Raw genomic sequence first — 27,452 nt, forward strand, 5'->3', positions numbered from 1 at the left:
TTAACTCACATACACATAGTCATAGACCAACTACATGGAAAAAATCCATAATTCTACAGTGCATTCATAGGTCTTGTTTTGTGCATTCATTTCCATTCAGATTAACTAATGCTCGTGCACCCTGTGTTCAGGCTCTGAGCAGTTCCTGCAAACATATTCCCTTCCAATACTGGTTCGTGTGCATAGGAGCACTTGTAGTATATCTGTACATGCCATTTTGTATTCTAGCCTTTTTACATAATATTATGCATGCATTCGTTTGGGGGGTTTACTATAATTCACTTTTAATTTTCGTATCTTTGGACATTAAGGTGGTTTTCAACATTTTGCTAGAATATATTACACAGCAATAGACCTATCTATGCAGAGAGCTGCTTTTCTGCTAACTTATTGGTTGGGGATATATTTCCAGATGTAGGTAGAAACATACTATACTTGGTTTCATAGACTTGCTATATAGGGCATAAAATAAATCTCCCAATGTTGCATAAAGATGAACAAATCCTCTCTGGTTGCTATGTCATTGCACGTGGGAAGAACTCCTGATACAGCTTTACGTCACTCACCTGGGCTTCACATTACTTCCAGGATGGGGAGCCCAGCCAATTAGCTCCCTTTAGCAATTGCCGGGTCAGGCAGGATTTAGGCATCCTTTTCCTCAATTTATGGCAAGGGATGTATAGTCCTTGTTAGTGATGTCACATTGATTTGGTGTTTTTTTTCAACTATGGGACTGGGAAATGGCCTACATAAGAATTTCCTATCCTGGAATCTGGCTTCTTTTCAAGCTCTTGAAAAGTTGTAAAGGGATCTGAAGTCGTCTGATCTCCCCAAATGAGATCATCTACAATGTGTACCATATGTCTGTAAAGCACACTTGGCCCTTAGTCTCTAGGGTTATATTCTAGTAAAGGAACTTGTTAATGCAATGCTCATTAACTGTTTTCTGCCTGGTCCTATGAGACACACGCTTGGGCATAAATTGGTCAAATGCCACGAGTGAGAAACATGCTAATTAGTAGATGACAGCCAAGCACAGCTTTATTTTCACAGGTCCAGCCTCGCTCTGGCCAAGGACAACCAATTTAGAAAAAAAAAATATATATATACATTTACTGCAGGAAGCATGGAGCAAATGGCATGAAATAAAGAAACAGCCATTTCTTTTCCCCAGATGAAATGAGGCCACATTAATTTATTTCTACAGGAAGGGCTCATGATGACTTGCTTTTTATGAAACGGTGGTCATAAATCCCATTGTCTCTTAGGTTCCCAGATGCATTTGTGACCTTCAGTTCCTTTCGCAGAAGGTTTCCGGAGGTGTCTGGGTATTGTCACTGTGTGGACAGCCGAGGGCGGGAACTGGCTGAGACAGGTAAGCGCATTCGCCAGACCCGAGAGCCTAAATGTCACTCCCTGTCAATCAGAAATAGTGGCTGGGCTGCCCTGGATATGGAGGAGGGCGTGGCCTTCGCAGACTTCCAGGGGCGGTCCTTTAAACACAGCTGCTGCTAGTCTACGTGGTGCCTTTGCACACGCTGGAAAGAGGTGCCCGGCCCCTGCCCCGCCCCACCCCGCCCCTGCTCAGATGCAGCTCCAAGCATGGCAAGTAGGACCCAGGATGGACTGCAATCTCTCACTCTCTCAGCTGTGCTCCCTTGTGCTGTGAACAAACTGTGCAACCATACACAGCCACCCTGACTTTGAAAACCATTAAAGCCTCGTTCAGACCCGAAGCACAATGATGCCAGTGGAGGCTCTGGCCTCTTCATATCTGTTTACACAGCGAGGTCAGGGCCTCCTGTCCGAATGAACCCATCCCTCCAAACGCTTTCTGTCTTGGCTCAGGTTTGGAGCTGCTACTCGATGAAATTTACGACACCGTTTTTGCTGGCCTGGACCTTGCTTCCACCTTCACTGAGACCACCCTGTACCGAATACTGCAGAGACGGTTCCTAGCGGTGCAGCTAGTCATCTCTGGCAGATTCCGATGTAAGTACTAAGCCGACGGCAGATGTGTGTGTTTCTGCTAGGAGAAAACCACTCGGGTTTCAAGTTGCTGCAGTCTCTGTGGCTGTCCCAGCAAAGTGGGTGCGGGGATTGAAACAATCTTACCAGTGCCCAGAACGCATGCTGTAAACACACCAACTGTCCTTTCCTTTACCACGCGGATCTCTTGTAGGCCCCACGAAATGTGAAGTGGAGCGGTTTACAGCCACCAGCTTCGGTCACCCCTGCGCTCCGAGCTGCCGCCCAGATGGGGAGTACCAGGCGGTACAGTGCCAGAGGGACGGGCCGTGCTGGTGTGTGGACGCCCAGGGACGGGAGATCCAGGGGACGCGGCGTCAAGGGGAACCTCCATCCTGTGGTGGGTGTCCTCTCCAGGCCTCCTCTCTTGTTCTCGTCAGGTCGTGTGACTTTAAGTGTCTATCCAGATGGACCTCTTCATAACCCATTAATTCCACTGCCTCCTGAGGGTGCCCCCACAGGCCTTTCAGGTTCAACATGATGCAAACCTGTTTATCATCATTAATTTCCAGCACATTTCTTGTCCTGCATCAGGCATGGTTGCCTCCTCAGGGAGCTCAAAGAATAGTAGAAGAATTAAGTGTACACGTGCCCTGAGAGAAGTGTGTGCTGATAGCTGAAGGAGCACAGAGCAGAACCGGGTCAATCCTATCTCGCAGCATATATGGCAAGGAAATATCCAGGAAGGCTTCATGGAAGAGGTGACACTTGATGAGCATCTTCTAAAATAAAGATGTTTCCTGAAGGAGGAAAATAAAGAGAGGTGTTCTCTCTACAAAGAGCAGGAGAAACAAAATTATAAGGATATAAATACGAAAGGGTCCCAACTTATGATGGTTTGACTCACAATTTTTTGACTTTGCAATGGTGCGAAAATGATACACATTCAGTAGAAACAGTGCTTTGAATCTCGATCATTTCCCGGCCTAGAGATATGCGGTATGAAACTTTCTTGTGATGATGGGCAACGGCAGTGAGCCGCAGCTCCCCCCATTAGCCACTCGATTGTAACCCATACACTTATGACCATTCTGTACCCAGACAGCTATGCTGTCTTTCCCTTTCAGTACAGTATCCAATAAATTGCATGAGGGAATTCCCTGGCCGTCTAGTGGTTAGGACTTGGCACTTTCACTGCCGGGGCCCATGTTCAAATCCTGGTCGGGGAACCAAGATCCTGCAAGCATCGCGGTGAGGCCAAAAAAAAAAAAAATACTTACATGAGATATTCAGCACTTTATTATAAAATGGGCTTCGTGCTAAGATGGTTTTACCCAACCGTACGCTAATGTAAGTGTTCTGAGTACATTTAAGGTAGGCGAGGCTAAGCTACAACGTTGGATATTCAATGCGTTTTCGACTTCATGATATTTTCCGCTTACGATGGGTTTATCAGGATGTCACCCCACCACAGTGGAGGAAGATCTGTAATAGGCATTGGTGAGCTAATGAACAGTGAATCCGCGAGAAGGATAGAGAAAAAGCATGTTGGAGTATGTTTGGGGTGGGGAACTCTGAAAGGCAGGGGTAGTAAGGTCTTTCATAGCAAAGCAAAGGCTTGGGGGCTTCATCCTGGAGGGTCAGAGGAGCTGTTGAGGGTTTTTAAGCTGGAGAGTGCCATGTGGGGTTGGTGTGTAGGAAAGACAGCCCAGGCATTTTGGAGGACAGATTGTACAGGAGCATCAAGCTGCAGGTAGTGGGGTGTTTGAAGGTCATTGCAGTGTCCTGAAGAGAGATAAGGGGCCTATGTTACTTTCCTGGGGTGGCTGTAACGGATGACCACAAACCGAGTGGCTTAGAACAACAGAAATATATTCTTGCACAGTTCTAAAGACTAGACATCTAAAATCAAGGTGTCAGCAGGGCCATGCTCGCTCCCAAGGCTTCAGGGGAGAATCCTTCCTTGCCTCTTCCTGGTTTGTGTTAGTCGCCAACAATCTTTGTGTTTTTAGACAGAAACGTAATTGTTTTATTTTCTTATTTTTTAATTTTTATTGGAGTATAGTTGATTTACAATGCTGTGTTAGTTTCAGGTGTACAGCAAAGTGAATCAGTTATACATATATCCACTCTTTCTTAGATTCTTTTCCCATATAGGCCATTACAGAGCACTGAGTAGAGCTCCCTGTGCTATACAGTAGGTCCTTATTAGTTACCTATTTTATACATAGTAGCATGTATATGTCGATCCCAATCTCCCAATTTATCCCTCCCCACCCTTACCCGCTGGTAACCATAAATTGGTTTTCTACATCTGTGACTCTATTTCTGTTTTGTAGGTAAGTTCATTTGTACCCTTGTTTTAGATTCCACATATAAGCAATATCATATGATACTTGTCTTTCTCTGTCTGACTTACTTCACTCAATATGATAATCTCTAGGTCCATCCATGTTGCTGCAAATGGCATTGTTTCATTCTTTTTTACGCCAACAATCTTTGGTGTTCCTTGGCTCGTGACTGCATAACTCTACACTCTGCCTCTGTTGTCACATGGCTGTCTCCCTGTGTGTCTGCCTCTATATCTCATCTCCTCTTCTTGTAACGACACTAGTTGTATAGGATTAAGAGCCCACTTAATCCTATAATTAAGAGCACTCTAGAGTAGTAGAGCCTACTCCAGTAGGACCCCATCTTAACTCATTACATCTACAATGACCCCGTTTCGAAAGAAGATCACATCTGAGGTTCCAGGAAGGACATGAGTTCTGGGGAGACTATTCAGCCCAGGACAGGAAGCAATACTGAAGTAGAAGTAGCGGGCTGTGGAAGAGGGTGTGGACTTGAGACATGTCACCAGGCATCCCAGTAAGACTCCATTCCAGGGACTTCCCTGGCGGTCCACTGGTTAGGACTTCTCCTTCCAATGCAGGGGGTGTGAGTTCGATCCCTGGTCGGGGAGCTGAGATCCCACATGCCTCGTGGCCAAAAAACCAAAACGTAAAACAGAAGCAATATTGTAACAAATTCAATAAAGATGTTAAAAATGGTCCACATCAAAAAAAGAAAATCTTAAAAAAAAAAAGACTGTTCCACCTTGCAATGAGACCCTGAAAGGTGTTAGCGGTGGAGCGGAAGGAATCCAGGAGCACTTGCAGGCTTCCAATTTAGGTGAACTGGATGGCCTGGGCAAGATCTGAAACAGTGAAGGAGGAGTACAGTCTTTTTAGAGGCTCAAAATAGACATGTGTTAACGTTCTTTCAATACTTCCTGGTAAACCATTTGATTTCTCCAACTTAACATTTTGAGTTCTTGGCACAGTATTGGGTACCTTCCTATCTGCTAAGTGTGAGGATGTAGAAAAAGAACATTCTGAAGCTCTGCCTTGAAGGTAGTTTTACAATTACACTTTGGTTCTATTAAAACCCAGAGAATATTGTGCCCTCCAATTTCCAGGTGAAAATGAAGAACTGTGATCTTCCAAATTAAAACCCAAAGTACTTCCAAATGCATGGATCATATATTTTTTTTTTACTTTTTCTCTCTGGTGTATCAGTCCTGTGTCCATGGAAACAAATGCCACATGGAACGAATATCTGAATTTTCTTTTTTTTTTTTTGCCTTGGTAACTCTACATAACAAATGAATGGACACAATATGCTCTTAATTTGGAAAGAGAGTAAGCCGAGCCGTGAGCTTGATTTCTTCCATACCTTGCTGTAATATCCATTAGAGGAAGCTGTGGCCTCATGGACGGATGTGTTATGTGTTCAGATGTTGCCAGTCTTTCTCTCTCTGACCGCAAGTTCCAGCTCTTTCTCTATTGCCCGGTTACAGAGGAAAATTGGCTGACTTCCTTTTTGGCACCCATGTGAATTGAGGGAAAAGAATTATTTGGAAAAGTTGCGGGTGGGTGGATTGCAAAGGACTTCTAAGATTTATGGTTTTATGGAGAAAAATGGAGCTTTCTCCCTTCCACCTATGTGACTGAGACAATCGGAGTTTGAATTTAAAATCTTTTCTCTGAATGTGGGATGACAGTCAACTTAGGATATTCAGATAGAATGACCTGACCACGCATGTATTGAGTTGACTGAGTTAATACCATCTAATTAATAATTTCAAGGGAAGGTCAAGGAGCCTGGGGGAATGTGCCACGTGTGTTTGCTGAGTGGGCATTATTGTATTGTATTATGGGAAATATCATAATTCCTAAATACTGTATCAATATGTTGAAACAGGAAACTATTTCTAATTATGGGAAATACCAATAGCACTTAAAGTATGGTTCTTATCCTCAAACAGACTACAAACGAGTTAGCCTAGATGAAATGACCCACAAGGAGGAATTGGAAGGCACATGAAGAGCATATAATGAAGCGTTAAAGACCATTAAGAATTCCAGTAGGAGAATACTGGAAAACAACATTTCATTAAAAACAAATAGGAATTTGTTGGTATAGTAGTTTCCTGGGGGGGGAGGGGCGTAAGAAATGACCACAAACTGGGTGGCTTAAAATAACAGACATTTATTCTCTCACAGTCCTGCGGCCAAAAGTCTGAAATCAAGGTGTCAGCAGGGCCACGCTCCCTCGGAAGGCTCCAGAGTAGACTCCTTCCTTGCCCTTTCCTAGCTTCTGATGTTTGCTGGCAATCATTGGCATTCATTGGCTTATAGCTGCATCACTCTTGCCTCTGCATCCATCTTCATGTGTTTTTCTTCCCCGTGTATCTTCTCTGTAACATGGCATTTTTTAAGGACATCAGTCATTGGATTTAGGGCCCACCCGAATCCAGTATGACCTCATCTTAACTAATGACATCTGCAGAGATGCTCATTCCAAGTGAGATCACATTCTGAGGTTCCAGGTGGACTTGAATATTGGGCGAGGCAGGACACCTGGTGAGGAGACACCATTCATGGTGGTGAATGTGTGGTCAGGGTTCCAGATAGTGAGCTGGTGTCTCTGAGCCCGGCCTGAGGGGGAGGTCACCCTGTAATCTAGGAGAGAAAGTCAAGTCACCTGGAGTCCTTACTCCCCAAGATGGGAGCCACAGGTTCTGCTCAGGGGGAAGGAAAAAAATGTTAATCAAAAGATACAGAGAAGCAAGAGGTATGAATTTGGTCCCTGACTGACTTTTTTCATCTCACTACCAGAAAGATCTGAGGCCTTGTGTCAGGGTTACTGGTGATAGTAAAACCATTTCTCTGTTTGCATCTCTGTTTGCATTTCTCCTGCAGCTGAAGACCAGTCCTGTCCCTCTGAGAGGCGGCGGGCCATTTCCAGACTCCGCTTTGGGCCCTCGGGCTACTTCAGCCGGCACGACTTGTTCCTTGCTCCCGAGGAAGGACCGGGCTCTCAGAGAGTCACCGGATTTGCCTTATCCTGCCCCTCCTTGATCAAGGAGCTCTTTGTGGATTCTGGGATTCTCCACCCAATGGTACAAGGGCCGGTTACACGGTTTGCTGCCCTAGAAAGTCTCCTCAAAGAAGCCATCAGAGGGATTCTTCCCTCCCAAGAGCTGGCCCGTCTCGCCCTGCAGTTCACCACCAACCCAAAGCGACTCCAGCAAAACCTCTTTGGAGGGAGATTTTTGGAGAATGTCATCCAGTTTAACTTGTCTGGAGCCCTGGGCCCAAGAGGTACGTTTAATTTCAGTCACTTTTTCCAGCAACTTGGTCTCCCAGGCTTCCAAAATGGACGGGCACTAGCAGATCCAGCCAAGCCCTTCTCCGTGGGACTGGATTCAAATCCTGCCAGGGAAGCCCCTGAAGCCTTGAAGATGGGTGCTGCTATGAATAAGCCAGTTGTGGGCAGCTTTGGCTTTGAAATCAACTTACAAGAGAATCAAAATGCCATGAAATTCCTTTCTTCCCTCCTGGAGCTTCCAGAATTCCTTCTCTTCTTGCAGCATGCTATTTCTGTGCCAGAGGACAAAGCAAAGGATTTAGGTGACGTGATGGAAATGGTGCTTAGCTCCCAGGGCTGTGGGCAGACACCTGGCAGCCTTTTTGTCCCATCATGCACCGCAGAAGGGAGCTACAAGGAGGTCCAGTGCTTTGCTGGAGAGTGCTGGTGCGTGGATGCCCAGGGCCAAGAACTTGCTGGCTCCAGGGTCAGAGGTGGACAACCGAAGTGCCCCACAGAGTGTGAAAAGCAAAGGATGCGCATGCAAAGCCTCTTGGGTAGCCAGCCTGCAGGGTCCAGCCTGTTTGTCCCTTCTTGTACCAGTGAGGGGCACTTCCTCCCTGTCCAGTGCTTCAACTCAGAGTGTTACTGTGTGGACGCCGAGGGTCAGCCTATTCCCGAAACTCGAAGTGAACTTGGAGAACCCAAGCAGTGTAAGTCTGTTGGGTATTCAATCTGCAGACTCTGATTCTCCCCTGGGCTCCTGACACAGTGCCTTACAGTCGTAGCTAAAGCCCCAACTTCTGTTATGACAAAATACGCTGGCTGGTTTTTTTTTTAACTTTTAATTATATATCAGAGTATAGTTGATTAACAATGTTGTGATAGTTTCAGGTGTTCAGCAAAGTGATTCAGTTATACATATACATGTATCTATTCTTTTTCAAATTCTTTTCCCATTTAGGTTGTTAGATCATATTGGGCAGAATTCTCTGTGCTATACAGTAGGTCCTTGTTGTTTATCCATTTTAAATATTATGCTGGCTGATTTAAAAATTGTCCAGAAAGGTCTTGATAATGTTTACCATTCTAAGGAGTGAATAGGGAGATTTATTTGGCCTTAAGGAGCTGCCACGTACGTGTCTGCCGTGCTGACAACAGCTGGTCTCAACCGTGTTGATTTAGTGATGGGGATGTTCTCTTTCTGGATGATATTTACAAATTTAAGGTTGATGGCATCTCTATGGTTGTATAAGGTGTTAGATGGAGTTTGGACAGTTAAGGTCTTCCATCTCGGTCTTCGGGGCTTATTAAACTTCTTAACCTGACGTGCCTGTGCTTTGTTCCTCCCCAGGCCCGACACCCTGTCAGTTACAGGCTGAGCGTGCCTTCCTTGGGACGGTGCGGGCCCTGGTCTCTAATCCCAGCATGCCGCCCACCCTCTCCAGCATCTATATCCCGCAGTGCAGTGCCAGCGGGCAGTGGAGACGCGTGCAATGTGACGGGCCCCCCGAGCAGGCCTTTGAGTGGTATGAACAGTGGCGAGCTCAGAACCGTGGTGGCCAGGAGCTGAGCCCTGCGGAGCTGCTAATGAAGGTCAGGAGCTACAGAGAAGTGGCTTCCAGAAGCTTCCGTCTCTTTATTCAAAGTCTGTATGAGGCTGGCCAACAAGACATCTTCCCAGGGCTGGCAAGATACTCCTCAGTCCAAGATGTCCCGCTGGCAGTGTTGGAAGGGAACCTGACCCAGCCCGGAGGGAACATCCTTCTGGAGCCCTACCTCTTCTGGCAGATCCTAAACGGCCAGCTCAGCCGATACCCAGGGCCCTACTCAGACTTTAGCACTCCACTGGCCCACTTCGACCTCCGGAGCTGCTGGTGTGTGGATGAGGCTGGTCAAAAGCTGGAAGGAACCCGGACCGAGCCCAGCAAGGTCCCAGCATGTGAGTTAAACCACGAAGACCTGAATTTGTGGTTTTTAAAAACGGGTGTCTGGTGGGAGTGTATTGTCAAAGCTGGAATGGAGTTTAGAGAAGGCCAGGTACATCCCTTCAATGTATGGCTGAGAAAACTGAATGTATTAGTCAGCTCAGGAGGCTATAACAGAGTAGCAGACTGAGGGGCTTAACCAACAGACATTTGTTTCTCACAGTTCTAGAGGGTGGAAGGTCAAGGTGCCGGCAGACTCGGTTCCTGGTGAGAGCCGTCTTCCTGGCTTGCAGAAGGCAGCCTTCTCACTGTGTATTCACATGGCAGAGAGAGAGGAAGAGCTTTGGTCTCTTCATTTTTTAAGACACTAATTCCATCATGAGGGCCCCACCTTCATGACCTCACCTAAACCTAATCACCTCCCAGAGGTCCCACCTCCAAATACCATCCCATTGGGGATTAGGGCTTTAGCACATCCCTTTGAGGAGGAGCCAAACATTCAGTCCATAACACCGAGGCTCACAGAAGGGAAGTGAGTTCCCTACATCTACGCAGTCAGGCATCGGCAAAGTTAATGTAATTCAGTTTTAAATTTTCATATAATCGATTATTTAAATCAATGCCTCAAATTTTAACTGGATGTCTTCTGTGTGCAAAGCATTATCTTAGCCCAGTGAAGGCTATAAAGTGAATATGACCTGGCTCTTGCTCCGTATGGCGAATGCTTTAGTAATCTGTCCTAAGTAGGTGCATCGTTTGGTTAACCAGCACATATTGTGATGGTTTTGTTACTTATAAGGACACTGCTAGGTGCTCTGGACCTCAGGAAGAGCTTCTGTCTTCAAAGTGCCTTTATTTATCGATACTTGAGGGGGGTTAACTCAAGGGCTAATTGAAGAGCTGCTGAAGGAGGTCTGTGAGTTCAGCTTTGTGGCAGAAGACTTACAACAAAGCTATGGTGTATGACATAAACAGAATGAAGCTGACTCTGTGTCTTAAACTAAAATGCCTTACCACCAAATAACCATGCCATCAGTTTGAAAGAGCAACGAGACAGATTCAACACTGGTATTACCAAAGCAGAATCTCACTAACTAGCAGTTGTTAATTTTACAGGTAATATTATAGCTGTTTAAGTCCAATAACATCTCTCCATTCATCCTTTGCAATGTTCAACATTGTCCAGACCTTTCTGGCTATTGTTAAAATTAATCAGACAATTGTTTTAATTTTAATTTTTTTATTTAAAAGTTTAAAAAAATTTAAACGGTTTTTAAAGGTTACAGTCCATTTACAGTTACTACAGAATGTTGGCTATATTCCCCATGTTGTACAATTCATCCTTGAGCCTATCTTATACTCAGTAGTCTGCACCTCCCACTCTCCCATCCCTATATTGTCCCTCCACTCTCACTGGTAACCACTAGTTTGTTCTCTGTATCTGTTGAGTCTGCTTATTTTTTTGTTATATTCACTAGCTTGTTGTATTTTTTAGATTACACGTATAAGTGATATCATACAGTATTTGTCTTTCTCAGTCTTATTTCAGTTAGCATAATGCCCTCCAAGTCCATCCATGTTGCTGCAAATGGCAAAACTTTATTCTTTTTTTATGGCTGAGTAGTATTCCATTGTGTGTGTGTATGTGTGTGTGTGTGTGTGTGTGTGTGTGTGTGTGTATGTGTATACACCACATCTTCTTTATCCATTCATCTGTTTACGGACACTTAGGTGTCTTCTTTATCCATTCATCTGTTTATGGGCACTTAGGTGGCTTCCATATCTTGGCAATTGTAAATAATGCTGCTATGAATACTGGAGTGCATGTATTTTTTTAAATTAGTGTCACTATTTTGACATTAGCCGAAGTTTAGGCTTTAGCAGAAGTGGGTTTTGGGTGATAGGAATATGGGATGAGAACGGTAATTCCTTGGGCATCTTGAACAGCCTGGAGACCCACTACTAGGATTCTCCTTTAACATGTCAAGTCCTAGCAATGGGCTGACCTTCAAAGTCAACACACAGATGTCAGCATGACTGTTGTATAAGAAGTCTCATTTATTTTTTGAGATTCTCTGGACCAATGGTCAGGTCTCCTACACGGGGACATTCCTGTATTTTTAGATGATTTAAGACTGAATTTGGTCCTCTTTGGATCTAATTTTTGGGGCCTGAGTTGCTGATACCAAAAGCACCTAGTAAATTCAGTAGCTAGTCTTATTCACTTTGAGACCTTATTCACCAAAGCGTTGGATTTGAACTTAGAATATACCATCTCTTTCATTGAGTAATGTGAGGTTGTGTAGAGTAGACCACCCGGGTTTATAGAATAATCCACTGGGAAGAAAGTATTAGAACTTCCATTTATACTTAGTATTTTATCTCTTGCTTTTACATTTCTGTTTTTGTTTTTGCCATTAATTGTTGACAGCTGAAACAGCTGAGAAAACCGTACCCAGCACCTTATTATACCGGTACATACATATGCTTTATAAATAAAGAAATGCACATGTTTTGGGGTGCATGTTCAAACTCTTTCATTGATAGGGGTGTGTTATCAGAAGGGCTTGGTGGCCATTGGTTCAGAGCCCTGATGCTCAAAGCATCAGACTCGAGCAGCATCAACACCACTTTGGGAACTTGTCAGAAATTCAGAATCTCGGACTCCATCTGCTCAATCAAAATCTGCATTTCTGCCAGATCCTCAGGTGGATCTAATGCTCCCTAAAGTTTGAGAAGGATGGACCTAGAAGACAGAGCCCTAGGCATCTTGAATCCGGGTTCTGTTACCTCCTACTCTGTGAGCTAGAGAAAGGTCGTCCGTCTTAGTCTTAGTTTCATCTGTAAAATCTGGGTTATGACAGATAACTACTTCAAAAGTGTTGGTGTGAGAATTATAGCAGATAATAGATGGAAAGTGCATCCAGTACAGGTCCAGTACATAGAAAGTCCTCAACTAACTGGATTAATACAACTGACAGTAAGTAAGGAGGTGACCAGTAACTTCCTACACACATGCAGGGATGATGACTCCTGCCTTTAGGGGTATGATGTCAGGTCCTGTCCATATTGCCATCTCTGGCCTGTTTGCAGTTTGCTTTCTTCACTTCATATGCATTTATGGACCACCTACTGTGTGCACTGTGCCATGTGATGGGGAAACAATCATGAGAAAGTTATGGTGTCTGTCCTCCAGGGGCTCAGAGCCTAGTGTGGGAAGCTGACTTGTCATCGGGTAATAAACTGAAATGATAGAACAGAAGTGTGAACACAGAAGACACAATGGAGGATGCCCAGAGAATGGGGATACTCACCAAATGGGGAGTTGGGGAAAGATTTGCATGGCATCAGCTTCTGGATCGTGAGGGATGTTTGCCCAGCCCTGCCTGACAGAGGAAATAGATGTGCCGGGTCAGGGAGACTGTGAAAGGGTCTGCTTTGTTGGGGATGGGTGGAGAAAGGTGGTAGGAAGGGGGGCAGGGTACTTAGCAGGGAATTATAGAAGGAGAGACTAAAGGTAAATTGGGGCCAGATTTTCAAAGGTCTTAAGTGTCCAGTTATGGAATCTTCATTCTATTCTGAAAGACATGAGCAGTAAGCATAGAGTTTTGAATATGAACTTTTGCTTCAGGGATTCCAAATCTGTGGGATTGAGAGAATAGATTTTTTGATCAAGAACATCCACAGAAATCAATGTCTTCAAATCCTAGATGTCAAGAGTTTCTGGTAATCCTGTGCTCTCAAAAGAATCTACTGAACACATTCACTGTTGAATTCAGTGTGATTGATTGAAATAAATATGGCTCGGTGGCTTCTTATAGTAGTAACAATTTCAAGGACAACATGTACCAGACAAGTGCCAAACACTTCAGCTGCCACACTCATAGAATAATTACAAAAACCCTATGGGGTAGATTCCCTGATTATCCCCATTTCACAGATCACAAGACTGAAGCTCAGAAAAGTTAAGTACATTATTACACAGCTGATAAGAGATCATGCTGACCTTTGAACCCAGAGGTCTCTGAGAGTCATGCTCTTTCCTTTTCACAAGAATAACTCTTTACTAAATTACAATGCCTCCTTTCAACTTTTTTTGTTTTGTTTTGTTTTGTTTTGCGGTACACGGGGCCTCTCACTGTTGTTTGTGGCCCCTCCCGTTGTGGAGCACAGGCTCCGGACGCGCAGGACCAGTGGCCATGGCTCACGGGCCCAGCCACTCTGTGGCATGTGGGATCTTCCCGGACCGGGACACGAACCCGTGTCCCCTGCATCGGCAGGTGGACTCTCAATCACTGCGCCACCAGGGAAGCCCCCCTTTCAACTTTTGATATCCATCTATCCATCCACTCATCCATCCATTCATCCATTCCCCCATTTATCCATCCGTTTCCCCATCTATGGTCTATACATCCATCCGTCCATCCACTCATCCATCCATCCATCCATCCATTCCCGCATTTATCCATCTATTATCCATCAATCCATCCATCTGTCCATCCTTCCATTTGAGGCAGCTGGTCAACATCACTGGTTCTAGAGTCATACTGACTAGACTGGTATTCTGAAGCAACTATTTGCCAGCTAAGAGCTTGTTTAAAGTTATATGAGTTCACCATGACTCAGTTTGTCATCTGTAGCACGCAGATAATAATAACATCATATTGGGCTGTTTAATAAATTAAATTAAGTTGTTTGTGTAAATGTTCATAGTACAATGCCTGGCATGAAATAAACATTAACTACTACTAATCTTCTTACAAAATAGATACTCCATAAATGTTGAGTGAATGCAATTGTGGAGACAAAACAGGAAGAACATTTCAGGTTGTGGAAAGAGCTGAGGTGAAGGAAACAGCTGAGGCAGAAATATGTGTGTGAGTGTGTGTGTGTGTGTCTGTGTGTGTGTCTACATGCTCACATACTTCAAAGGGGTCAAAGGGAGCAACACGAGGTGGATGAATCCATCTGTGATGTCTTTACTCCCCTAGGTCCTGGCTCTTGTGAGGAAGTGAAGCTTCGTGTCCTAAAGTTCATTAAGGAAGCAGAAGAGATCGTCATGGATTCCAACAGTTCTCGGTTCCCTCTGGGAGAGAGTTTCCTAGCGGCCAAAGGAATCCGGCTGACGGACGAGGAGCTGGCCCTTCCTCGCCTCTCCCCGCCCCGGGAGACTTTCTTGGAGAAGTTTCTGAGCGGGAGCGATTATGCCATTCGATTGGCAGCTCTGTCCAGTGAGTGCCCCATGCTTCTGGTTTCTTGTTCCTTCTTTGGGGGAAGCAAGAGCTTGAATTAGTTCCTCTTCAGTCATCTTCAGGACTGTGGTTTCCCTGGGCCCATGGATTCCGGAAAAGACAAAGGCTTTTTGTGATCCCAGCCAAAGCTGGAATTTTGCACACCTCTCCAAGATGTCCCCCGATCCTCCAGCAGAGCCCCTTGGGGGTAGGGCTTCGCATTTTGTATGGCAGGTGGTGCCTGCCGCCCACCAGGAAGCCAAGCATTCTGGTTAGAAGGTTCAAATATGTGAGCCCCAAATGCTCCCATTCCCCTCATGCCCTGTTCTGAGGCTTCCCCCCATTTCCAAGGATTCAGGAACACCCCTCCAAGGGGGAAAGGAGAGGAACCCTCCTAACTGAGGAACTTCTGGGTTTAAGCACCTTCCTCATGTGAGCGAATCTAATCCAGGTAGTAATTCCAAAAAGCACAACTTAGTACCTGCATATAACAGAACTATGCTCAGAGGACTGACACTGCTCTGGCCTAATCATAGCTCAACGTTTCAACTAATTGAAATGTACCTCTGGCCAGGCACTTCCTGTGCTAAGCAGATTACCGCATCTTTGCATTTGATCCTCCAACAGCTCCATGAGAAGGATGCTGTAATCCCCATCTTTGATTCTTTTCAAATGTGGAAACAGAGGTTAAGTCGCACGCCCAAGTTCACCTAATTAATAACTAGCAGAGCCTGGATGCGATGCTGGTGGTTTGGCCCCCGGGCCTCCGTCCCATGTCCCTGCTGCCTGGTATGGCCAGGCTCGGAGCCTAGATTGGTCTCATCCCAGGGCCCCGTCTCATCCTCCAGCACCTGCAGCCTGCTCTGGCAGCAGGGTCCCATGTCCCTGCAGTCCTCTCGCTGACCCTGCACCAACTTGGCAGGGAAGACCGATTCGTCCATCTCCAAGCAGACCCGAGTTCCCAGCCCCTTGTCAGCTTAGCTGATTCCCTGTCAGGGGTTCTCTGGGCTTGGGCCACAAAACAGCAAAAAAGTGTTCCCCTCACATCTGTACTGAGATGACGAGCGCCCACGCCCACAGGCTGGAGCCTCCCTGCTTTCGTGTTCCTGGCATGTCTGCCGCCACCTTGACATTGGGTTTCGCATGTCTTTATTTCCTTAACCACATGTGAGAGTCTCCCAAGAGCCATCTTTGTTTCCTGCTTCTCTCGCTCACCAGCCGTCGCTTTGGGAGGACAAGGCACCCGTCTTATTCTTTATATCCTGGGGCCTAGAACAGCACTCAACAGATAGTGGGAACCTGGAGAATGTTGCTTAACCACCCTTGATTCTTTCCTCCTCTTTTTTTCTCTTCTCCTTCCTTCCCTCCCCTCATGCCCAGGTACTTTCTTTCTCTGTTCCTTAGAGACTTGGAGATTCTGCTTTGGGCAGGAAACCAGTTTTTTTAAAATTTTGTGCATGGGCAGGGTATGATGTAATCAAAGAGAGGGGTAGGGACTGATGCCCCTTGAGTTGTGACCACATTGGTTAGAGAGGGAAATTTAGAGGAAGGGAAGAGAGAACGGTTGGCACCATAGGGGTTTATTCGCTGAATGGTATGATGGCATATTCCTCAGAAGTCAGGCTAAGGAAGTTGCCCTCCACCAAGCCACTGGCTCTGATTTTGCATGTCTGACATCACTGGGAAAAAAGGAAGTGTCTATAGAGAAGGACCAGGGTTGGTCACTTTCCTTGGCATCCCTGCAAATGAGAAGAGGCACGTCTACTGTTGCAGAGGAGAGGAAGCTCTTGGTGTGCAAACCTCCATGTCCTGTAGAGTATGGGGATCGAAGGCCCAGCGCAGAAAAAGATTGAGGGCCACAAAGTGTCTTTGACCATCAGAACCTGGTAGCAGTGTCCCAGGTCCTCGTGAGGGGGAGGGGTGAGCGCAGGAGGAAAGGTAGCTGCTACGCAGCTGTGCGTGGCACATAGTCAACGTGTGATAAGTGTCATCAGTGATCACTGCTATCTCATGTGCCTGAAGACACTGTGTTGACCTGATCAGCTCTAAATGAGAATTCCTGAAGAAGGAGGAACAGTGATTCCATTCCTTCAAACTTCAGCCGACACTTTTCTTTACTTTTTCTTTTTTTTGGCCGCGCCTTGCAGCTTGTGGGATCTTAGTTCCCCCACCAGGGAACAAATCCGTGCAGCCTGCAGTGGAGGGAATTCCCATCAGCTGACATTTTAGTTTTATGTTTTTTTACATTTTTATTTTTGATGGGCAATCTGGTGAGTGCCTACCCACTGCTCAGTGAGCCTATTTTGGGTGGAAGTGTTTGTCACATAAATAAAAAGGCTGCCTATGTTGAAACAGGGTCTGTGTGGCTGTTCTCAGGATGGAGCCTACGCGGCCCGGGCTTTGCCAGTCAGGCACTCACATCTCTGCTCCTCTCTCCTGACTCCAGCCTTTGACTTCTACCAGAGACTCCGTGTCCACCTGGGCAGATCCCCACGGGCATCCACCCCTTTGCGGTCCAGCACCTACGTGCCCCAGTGTGACGCGTTCGGAAGTTGGGAGCCCGTGCAGTGCCACGCCGCAACTGGTGAGGGGGGCGGGTGCCCTGGGGAGGCCAAGTGACACCACTTAGAGGAAAGAGCCCGGCTCTGGGGGCAAGTGAACTGGACCCTAGGCCCCTGTTTGGCGGCTGGGGGCAAGTCCTTTAGTTTCTCTGGCCTCTGGTTGTCCCATCTGTACAATGGGAGCAGTGGCCTTCTACCAGCCCAAAGGTCACGTGAGTGGTTGCTGAGGTTTCTGGGTGTTAAGGCCTGTGATTGTGGACAATGTTGGGGAGGGCAGACAGATGGGAGGATGGGAGAGGGACCTTATTGGCACTGCTATGCATGCAAATAAGGAAAGTTTTTTAAAATTTGTAAAAGATTTTTATTGGAGTGCAGCTGATTTACAGTGTTGTGTTAGTTTCAGGTGTACAGCCAAGTGAATCAGTTATGCATATACATATAACCACTCTTTTTTAGATTCTTTTCCCCTATAGGCCATTACAGAGGATTGAGTAGAGTTCCCTGTGCTGTACAGTAGGTCCTTATTCGTCATCTGTTTTATATATAGTAGTGTGTATTGCGGGACACTCGGGGCAGGTCCCTCAGGGCGCTTCCTGAACTCTGGCTGTGGCTCTTTTCCAGGGCACTGCTGGTGTGTGGACGGGAAGGGAGAGTACGTCCCTACCTCGCTGGCTGCCCGCTCCCCTCAGATCCCGCAGTGTAAGAGAAGCCCCCCTGACCCGGGCGGTGGGTGCTCTGGTGGGTGGTGCCCACTCCCAGCCTGGGGAGGCTCCGTGGGCCGGCCCTTCAGACGAGCCCCTGAGGGCAGCCAGACCACACCTCCTCTAGTCCCCAGGCCTGGAAGACTCTCCCTGACCTTGGCCCTTCCTAATTGGTGCTCCTCGTTTCCCAGGTGGAGAGAGGCAGCTGCGGGGGGAGAGGGAGCCCCAGGTCTCCCCGCTGCACCTGCTCCCTGGGCAGTTTCTGCCACTTCTGTACTTTCAGCAGCCACCTCGCATCTGATCTGTAGTCCAGCCTCTCTCCTGAGTTCAGACCCGTGCAATCAAGCGCTCACATTACACCTCAGAGATGATACGTCCCATGTGGGTCTTTGTCCCAGAATCTCAGCCTGCTTCTTCTCTGAGGTTCCAGCTCTATGTATAAGGCACCTCCATCCACCCAGATGCACGGCTCTGACACTCGGGCCAACCTGGGCTCCATGGCCAGTCTGTTAAGAGGTCCTCTCTCTCCCCGCCAGGCCCCACCAGCTGTGAGAAGTCTCGAGCCAGGGCGTTGCTTTCCAGTTGGAAACAGGCTGGTTCCCAAGGAAACCCATCTCCAAAAGACCTGTTCATCCCAACCTGCTTAGAGGTAAGCCTCTGAAGGCCCAGGAAGGTTTGAGAGGGAAGCTAGAACTTCCTGGATGGTAATTTTTCTAGTTTTCAATAAATTTGTTTTAGTTGAAAACTCACAGGAGTTCTAGACCTGGGTTTTTGTCCCAGCCCTGGCTGGCCCTAGCTGTGTGAACTTGGGTAACTTACTTACCTTCTCTGTGCTTCTCTGTACTTTGTTTTATCCTAAGATCAGGCCACATTTTAATCTTCCCTAGCGCTGGGATTGTTTTGAGGCCCTAAGGAAATATCTTTAATGAAAACTCTTTGGAAAATAATCTACGCATATATAGTTTCTGAGGCCATTTGCCACATCACCATGCTCATCACATTTTAGCTTCTCAACATGAATGGGGGACGTAATATATTTCCCTCCGCAGCTCCGTGGATGGTTGTCATGATTTAGTGCAGTGACTGATGTGAAAGCTCTTAGAGAAAAGCTTCTTGCTGGAATCAACCACTTAGGTGCCAAATGATGGAAATCTCTGTGCCTCAGGCCCCTTTCCCTGAAGTAGGGGTGATAGGAACACTGCCACCCACTCTGCTAGGCTCCAAGGGGCTCCAAGAAAATCAGATGAAATCAGCAGTGTAGAGGTTAGTGAAACTGCAAATCACTGAGCAAAAGTTTCCTTATTATTATTCCTCATTATTATTATTGTTTGGTGCTGTAAACATGGACCCCAATTATGATGGAGTTTTATAGAGAAATTTAATCTTTTATTTTGGCTCACAGCCCCCTACCACTGGAATGAGAGTCTGCTCCATCATCCGGGGTGGCGAGTTCACCCATGGAGGAGGAGAGGCAGAAACCACAGCTCTGACGGAGGGAAAAGGGGTTCAGAGCAGGTCCCAGAGAACCTCTGATCGTGTGGTTTTCCAGCCTGTCTCCTGGAGCACCCAGGTGCCAGGAAACAGGACCCAAGACGTCCACTGCCCAAACTGGATGGCTATACCTTGGACCCAACTCCCGAAGAAAAGTCACGTTAATGGCTAAAGTGTTCTCAGTTTTAAGCCTTTATCCCATATTTTCTCAAACCTTTGCTCGGCTTTGACTCTTACCTGTGTAGCTAAAAAGCTGTGCGCCCAGGAGTGCATCACCTGATTTCTCTGGGCCTCCCTGAGTAGAATGAGGAGAGTGGGCTCCCTACCTCCCAGGGACTGAATGACACCCCCGGGGTGGGGGGGCCTCCTGGTCATGTTCTCTGTAAATGTCGGGTGTTGTTATGATCGTCATTTCTTGTCTGTGAACATGGCACAGCAGAGTATAAACGAACAAGTGCCCAAGAAAAGCCAAGGAAACCTCCAGTGACGGCCAGGAAGCTTGGGGGAGCTGCCCTCTCCCGACACCTGCTGTTACACACGCTCAGGAGAGATGATGTTTTCTTCCATCAATGGTTCTGAGAAGGAACGTGCTCAAGGGTCCATCTAGTCCCACCTCCTTCTTTTTTAGATGAGGAAACTCTCCCTAGTGAATCGAAGGAGCGTTCCCAGCATCTCCCAGCTGGCCCTGGGGCAGGCCGAGGAGACAGGGGCCCCGGTCAGGGTTTGGGTGGCTGCCTTTTACCTTTTCTTTAACACCTGTTACAGGTGTTACAGACTCCCTTTCTCCGAGGGATGCTTGCTGAAAATCATTTCTGGAATGGGAGGCATTATTTCAAGAGAGTGGCTGGGCTTTGGGGCTGGATGGGTTTAGGCCCAGCCCGGGTCTGCCACTCCCCAACCTATGGGATGTTGTTCTGTCACTTTCCCTCTCTGAGTGAGCCTCAGTTTCACCTGCCCTAAAATGGGTTAACTGTGGTTCTTGTTCTCATGGGGTTGTTAAAATCAACTCAAATAATGTGTGTAAAGGGTCTGGAAGAGGACAGCACCTCCCCCCACCCCTTCCATTTGGAGAAGCCATCCCCAGTGGTTCTGAAGGAACATTCTTGACATCTGGCTACCGACCTATCAGCTACAAAATTACCTGCCCTTGGTGACACGACCTCGGCTTTGTCTCAGACAGGAGAGTTTGCCAGGCTGCAGGTGTCAGAGGCCGGCACCTGGTGTGTGGACCCGGCCTCAGGAGAGGGCACACCGCCTGGCACAAACGGCAGTGCCCAGTGTGAGTATGGCTCCTCCCCCGTTACCCCCTACCCCACCCATGAGCACCGAGTATGGAGCCCCAAGAGCTGGGGCTTCACGTCCCAGCCCGGCCACTTCCAGAGCTGTGCGAGCCTCTAACCTCACTGTGCCTCAGTTTTCTCACCTATGAAATAGGGACAATATTCCTCCACTTCAGTGGGTTCTTGGGAGAAATACACACAGCAGGGATTGGGGCTGCGCTTCGTAACTAGAGGCGCAAACCAGCGCTGGTCCCTATTAAAGTGGGCACTGGTGCTTTCATGGGGGACCAGCTGTGCAGCACGGATGCCACCACAGGCTCCAGCCTGGCTCCGCCGTCTGGTTTCCACGGTGAGGTCAAGACGATGTCCCTAAAGTGCAGACGTGTTTATGTCCCTCCTCTGCCTGGAGCCCATCGACACTCCCCATGGTCCTTAGGGCCAACCTCTTTGCTGTGGCTCATGGGCCCCTGTGTGTGTGGCTCCTGTAGCTTCTTTTGCTTCTCTTGTCTCTCCATCTCAGCATCAAGATCCAGGTCTAATAGACTGTAGTCAGACGTTTCAAGCAGGCAGACACTCTCTTCCCCCGGGGGCCTTAACGTGTTCTGGTTCAGCCTCTGCAAACCTCCCACCCCTCCCCCTACCAGCTGGCTAAATCTTACTCAGCCCACCCATAGGTCCCTCCAGGAAGCCTTTGCGGGCCTCCCCCTTCCATGGCGGAGTTCACTACCTTCCTACGGACTCCTAAACTGCCCTGCACATCTCCTGTTGTTGCCCTTATCATCTGAACTGTGGTTGCTCGTGTGTGTGTGTGTGTGTGTGTGTGTGTGTGTGTAGCAGATAGGGGAGTACAGACCTGAGCGAGGCCCAGGCTTTGCCTTGTCCTAGTTCAACACCCCAGTGGGGAGGCACCCCAGACCCTGGGGCCCTGCAGGCAGGTGGCAGTCGGTGGTGGGTGGTGACAAGGGCTATGGCAGCTTCATGGACAAAGGGCCCATGAGGCTTGTCTTTGCATCAAGGCCCGAGCCTCTGTGAAGTACTCCAGAGTGGAGCTCCCTCCAGGAGAGCCAGCCCTGGCTACACCCCAGCCTGCACGGCGGAGGATGGAGGCTTCTCCCCAGTGCAATGCGACCCGTCCCAGGGCAGCTGCTGGTGTGTCCTGGGCAGCGGAGAGGAGGTGCCTGGGACCCTCGTGGCTGGGAGTCAGCCGGCCTGTGAGAGTAAGTGGTGATGCTGTAGAGGGGCTCCCTGGGCTGGTGGGGTCCTGCTCATCTCTTCCTTTGTCCCGGCTGGGGTTGGGGGGACTCCAAAGGTGCCAGGACAGTGGGGACAGGAAGGGAGACAAGGGAACCGCAAGAGGGATGTGGTCGCAGTTGATTCCAGTGATGCGGAAACTGCGTCTACTTCGTACCAATGCCCAGCCCTAGGGCTCAAACCAAGGAGAGCCCGTGCGGGGACCTCCTGAGCCGGCACCTCACAAAGCTCAGGCCTGCTGAGGGGTGCCGGGTCTTGATCTCCCCATCCTCGAGTGGGGAGGAGGGTACACACAGCAGGATCTCAGTGTGGGTGGGTCCATCCCAGCCGGGGAGCTTTAGGAGTCCGTGGAGGTGTCGATCTGTTTATTTTTATTTCTAGTTTAAAAATCATTTGGATATCAGATATTGAAACATATCTCTCATGAATATGTATTATACTATTGAAATACATTATTACTTATTAAAATATATTATTTAATTATCAGTTCCTTACCTTTCATTCCTCCTATATACTCAAGTCACAGGACATTGCAGTCACGCTAAAATTTATGGGCACAGGTAGGTCGCATTATCTGTGACTTTCGTTTCAGAACAGTAAATGAAGACCTTGCGAAATATTTATTACAAATTGGGATGTTGGGTCTGGCAGGGTTGAGGGATGTTGTACTAAATACTAACTTTATTGCAACTGCCTTTCTTTTGCTGTCCTTATTGTTTCGTCGCCTTATTTTTAACTTTTGCCGTCTATAAGCAACATTTTGGAACTGCGGACACATTTAATTAGGTCCGGTGATTTCTATGTGTAAAGAGAATTTTTATATTTGTAAATTTATATTTATATTGTAAAGAGACAGGGGGTCTCTTCAAAGGAAGGGTGGGAAGGAAGAGTCATCTGCTCTCTTTGTGGGGCTCTGTCCCCTTCTGTCCATTTCCTCACCTGACCCTAACCTGTGGCGTGTGCCCACGGCTCTCACCACACGCCTTTTCTCCCAAGCCCCCAACTCCCCCTCTCTGTACGGGGCCTGCTTCAAGGGCCTCAGTAGCTGCCATCATGCAGGGAACATAGTAGGTGCTCGATGGGTATTTATGAGTAGAGCTCCCTGCCAGATGCTGCCGAGAGAAGTGATGTGGCAGCCTTAGGGTCGGACGCCATGCACATTGAACTTGCAGGACATCTAAGAGTGGTCTGCACTGTTTGGGACCCAGGAAACAGCCTGATGTGTCTCCTGCAGGAACAGGTCCGGAAGCACAGCTCTTCTGAGGCCTGAGAAGACTCCATGTGGCTTGGCCTTGCAGGATTCCACGATAATAACTTACCTGTGCAGAGATTTACCTGTTAAAATGTGCTTTTCATATTACTTATCCCATTTTTCCTCCCAGCGATGCAGGTAAATAGAACAGTCCTACTCCCCATTATACAGATGGCAAAACTGGGACTCACAGAAGCTCGTTAATATGTTGAAAGCCACACCTCTGGCAAATGGAACAGCCAGCGCTAACGAAGCCCCTTCCTGCTGACCTACTGCAGAGCGTGGTGGAGAAAGCTCAGATGTAGGGGCCAGACAGACAGACCTGAGTGTCAGCTCTGCCACCTCCCTTGCGGGTGACCTTGGGCTAGTCCCTTAACCTCTCTGGACCACAGGTTCCCAATCTGTGAAATGGGCATGGGAAATTGTAGCTATTTCTTAGAGTCATCGTTAAGATTAATTCAAATAGTCTCTGTAAACAGCTTCACCTGGTGGCTCAGAGGGCAGCCTCCAGGGCCAGGCCTGGCTCCCCACTTGCTGCTGTAGGACTTAGGGCAGAAATTTAAGGTCCCGCTTCTTCGGCGTCCCCACCTGTGGGATGAGGGTGACAATAGTCTTGCTTCACAGAGAGGCTGTGAAGAGGAAATCAGTTCTTGGGAGATGCTTGGGCGGCCCTGGCACGCAGTAAATGCGCCGTGTACACAAGCTCCTGTATGAGGGGCTGGAAGCAGGATCTGGTTTCTAGTCCAGTCACCAGCACGTGCCCCAGGCAAGCCACTCAGCTGCTTTGAGCCTTCGCTCTCCTAGCCTCTAAAATGGCAATGATGCAGTTATCCTTTGGAAGGACTGCGTGAGATTAAGGAGGTAGAGTGCCCTCTCCATGCTGGCCCGCTGTGGGTGTTCAGTTCACGTCAGTTTCCATACTTCCTCTTTTTTCCCTCCTCCCCGACCATGGAGGCTGGATGAGTCAAACCATAGCCAGGGAGTCTGCATTTCAGTGAAACTGGGGAGGAAGGCCGTGGGAAGGCAGGTCGGCTGGGCAGGGTGAGACGCTGGCGAGAGGAACGTCCGTGTCTCAGACGACGCGTAGACCCCAGGAGGAGATGCCTTCCCAGCCAAGTCAAAGCACTCACTGGCCCACTCCCAAAAAAGGCCATGGAGGGGAACCAGAAGAGCCCCAGGGTACAGAGCCATCCTGGGGGCCTGGAGGGGAACCTGCATTTATTGAGGTTTACTCTGTGCACCAGGGGCTCACACGTGCACACTCCCTCACTGACACCTCGCTTTTCACACACACATGCACACACACCTGGCACACTCGTGGAGAACATAGATTCTGGGGTCCGGTTGTGCCGTGTCCTAGCTCTCGGGTCACAGGCAAGATATTTACCCTCAGTGTGCCTCAGCGTTGGCATCTGGGAAATGAGGATAGTGGGACCTACCCCTCAGCTTTGTGGGGAGAATTGAAGGAGTTGGTATTGGTGATGCTCTTAACAGTATCCCGGGCATATACCAAGGGCTGCACAGTGGTTTTTAAATAGAGGTGTGGTATTGGAGGTTCAGATGGTGAGGGGTTTTCCCTGGGGTCCCGCGGGAAGGATGAGAGCCAGTTCTGGGCCCACATATGGGCCCAGCTGGGGATCCTGCACGAGTCCTGAGAGGGGCCTGGCCGAGTACTTGCAGGAAGCCTCGGAGGACAGAGGAAAGAGCGTGGGCTGGAGATGTGGGGGCATGCAGGTTCCAGTTCCGCTCTGCCCGGCGTGAGGAGGAGCTTGGCCTCGTCAGCCTCAGTGGCCTTGGCTGCAAATGGGGGCCTGGCTGCTGGTGTGGGAAGCCCCTCGCAGGTCCTCGGCCCGGGGCCCGGGCGCCCTCCCACCTGAGAGGTCACAACTCAGCGGTGCTCTGGCTTTCCAGGTGCCCGAGACCTTCCCTCCTGTACTTGGCCCGCCTTGGTGGTCGGAAGTGCCAGGGACCTTTATCGCCATCCTAGAGGTCGGACACGGAGGCTCAGAGACGTACGGGGCTGTGCAGAATCACGTGCTCAGCACGGAGGGGTGGAGTCCTCCCCCAGCCTGGCGAGCCCGCTGTCTAAGCCAGAAATCGGGCCGCGGCCTGGGAGACGTCCACGAGCCATCATAGCACCGAGTGTTGCGGGCTCTGGAAAGGGTATGCTGGAGCCGGGGAGCCGGGGAGCCCAGGGAAGAGCACCCTTCCATCCCTCAGCAGCGCCAGACCAAAGGGTCTTTCCCTGCTGGGATAGTGCTTCGGTTCAAAGAACCAGCGCTCAAGCCCTGGCTCTGTCCCTCCAAATCCTCAAACCTCAGTTTCGTCATCTGTAAAAGGGGGGATGATAAAGCCGGGGATCCCTGCTTCATAGGGCTATTTTGAGTGAGGTCCAGTTAAGTATTGATCATGACAGAGGTAAACAACCTCTAAAATTCGTGGTAAATATCAGCTATTATTTCTCTCAGAAGTTTACCCTCGTGGTGCATCAAATGCTATTTCATTGCTCTGAAAGGGCGAGTTCACATCCTATAATTTCCAATCAGGCAACAGTGTATTACGCTTGCTGTTATTGTTAATAACATAACATTAATGGCCATTCATTAGCTGCCAGCAACTCCTCTGAGCTCTTTACGTGCCTTAATTCATTTTGATTCACACCATCCCTAGGTGGTAGGCACTATTGCTATCCTCACTGTTTGATGGACAAGAAAACGGAGTCACAGAGACAGTAATTAACTTGCTCTAGGGCGCTCAACTAGTAAATGATTGAGCCAGGATCCAAAGCTTGCAGGCTGGCCCCATAGCCCACAGGCTGGCTCTTGCCATCCCCAGCGTATACATGGTACTTGGTAAGAGCCAACTCAATAAGCCCTCAAGCTACAGTGCAAAATTTTGGCCAGAGGCCATCGTCTTTATTAGATCGAAGACCCAGGCTGCCCCCTGGAGATCAAAATGGGTCATTCTCCCTCTTTGAGGCCCCCAGATACTCCTGAGTCACGTGTGGGCTGCAGATTTTAAAGCCAGACACATGCAGGCAGCAAGACTGTACTTCGGTCGGATGATGAACCAAACCTCTAGCCAGGTGTGAAATGGTCACACGGAGCACGTCTGTCCTGTAATTTACTTAGTTACCCACTTATTTAACACATACTCATGGAGCTTGTGTTCTGGGTCAGCACTGTGCCATGGCCTGGGTGAACAGAGGAAAGGGGTCCTCTTTCCTCTCGGAGCTCAATCCAGTGGGGAGACCAGAATGCAGATAGAGTCTTGAATAATTGATAACACGGCGGGGGTGGGGTGGGGGGTGGTCTACTCCAAGTGGCCTGAGAGCTTAGAGAAAGGAGGCCTAAGTCGGCCTGGGAGAACCATGGAAGGGTTAGACAGCTTGAGGGGTTGAGCTGATAACTGAGGACCTGAAAAGAAAACTTCTAGGCAGATGAGCAGGCAGAGGGAAGGGCATGGAGTGTGCAACCAGCCTACGGTCAGGGAACGACAACTATGGGACAAAACGGGGCTGGAAGAGACCAGAGCAGAGAGAGGGAGTTGGGTCAGCAGGCGCTCGGGGGGTCTTGAGAGCCAAGTCCAGCTCCATTTCTTTGCCGGCGGCGGGGACTGGACTGGACACGGGAGCAGAAGGGCAGGGGATGAGGCCCAAATGCGGGGAGCTGACGAGGAAGCTTCGATAGCCGTTCAGGAAGAAGATGACGGATGTCTAAATGAAGGAAGTGCGGTGGGAATGAAGAGAAGTCGAGGAGGTGTGAGCCACTGCCTCGACTGATGGGCAGAGGAGGTGGGACCGTCTTGGCTGCCATGTTCCTGGCTGGAGATGGCAGGCCTTGAGCTTGGGGTGATGAAGCCAGAGCGGGTGTGGGCAGCAGACACTGAGCTGTGGACCCGTTGGCCTTGAGGTGGAGGAGACTGGCTGGGAATGGGACTTAGAGATGGAAGAGACAGGAAGAAGCTCGAGAGGGCCTGAGCTGGTGGTGGAGGAACGAGAGTCAGCCCTGCTCAGGCGTGTGATAAAACCAAGAGAGGATGGGCTGGGCCAGGCGGAGGGCGGGGCAGGGTGGGGGCAGGCCCAGGCTGGCCTGAGGGAAGGGAGGACAGGGCCCCCCCCCCCCCCCCCCCCCCCCCCACGGGGGGGGGGGGGGGGGG

At 48.7% G+C, this 27,452-nt stretch overlaps 1 protein-coding gene across 1 annotated transcript in view; it reads left to right on the top strand.

Moving 5' to 3' along the window:
* Positions 1-27,452, top strand: part of TG (thyroglobulin) — a 239,456-nt gene that overhangs the window by 8,060 nt on the left and 203,944 nt on the right. The window contains exons 5-15 of the mRNA XM_024741005.1: positions 1,269-1,375; positions 1,849-1,992; positions 2,183-2,368; positions 7,212-8,312; positions 8,954-9,541; positions 14,519-14,758; positions 17,205-17,342; positions 17,941-18,018; positions 18,557-18,669; positions 20,688-20,790; positions 21,808-22,008. Coding sequence (XP_024596773.1) covers positions 1,269-1,375; positions 1,849-1,992; positions 2,183-2,368; positions 7,212-8,312; positions 8,954-9,541; positions 14,519-14,758; positions 17,205-17,342; positions 17,941-18,018; positions 18,557-18,669; positions 20,688-20,790; positions 21,808-22,008 — 2,999 coding nt within the window. The remainder of the gene's footprint in view (positions 1-1,268; positions 1,376-1,848; positions 1,993-2,182; positions 2,369-7,211; positions 8,313-8,953; positions 9,542-14,518; positions 14,759-17,204; positions 17,343-17,940; positions 18,019-18,556; positions 18,670-20,687; positions 20,791-21,807; positions 22,009-27,452) is intronic.

Source organism: Neophocaena asiaeorientalis, unplaced genomic scaffold (assembly GCF_003031525.2).
Source record: "Neophocaena asiaeorientalis asiaeorientalis breed wild unplaced genomic scaffold, Neophocaena_asiaeorientalis_V1.1 scaffold177, whole genome shotgun sequence".
NCBI lineage: Eukaryota > Metazoa > Chordata > Mammalia > Artiodactyla > Phocoenidae > Neophocaena > Neophocaena asiaeorientalis.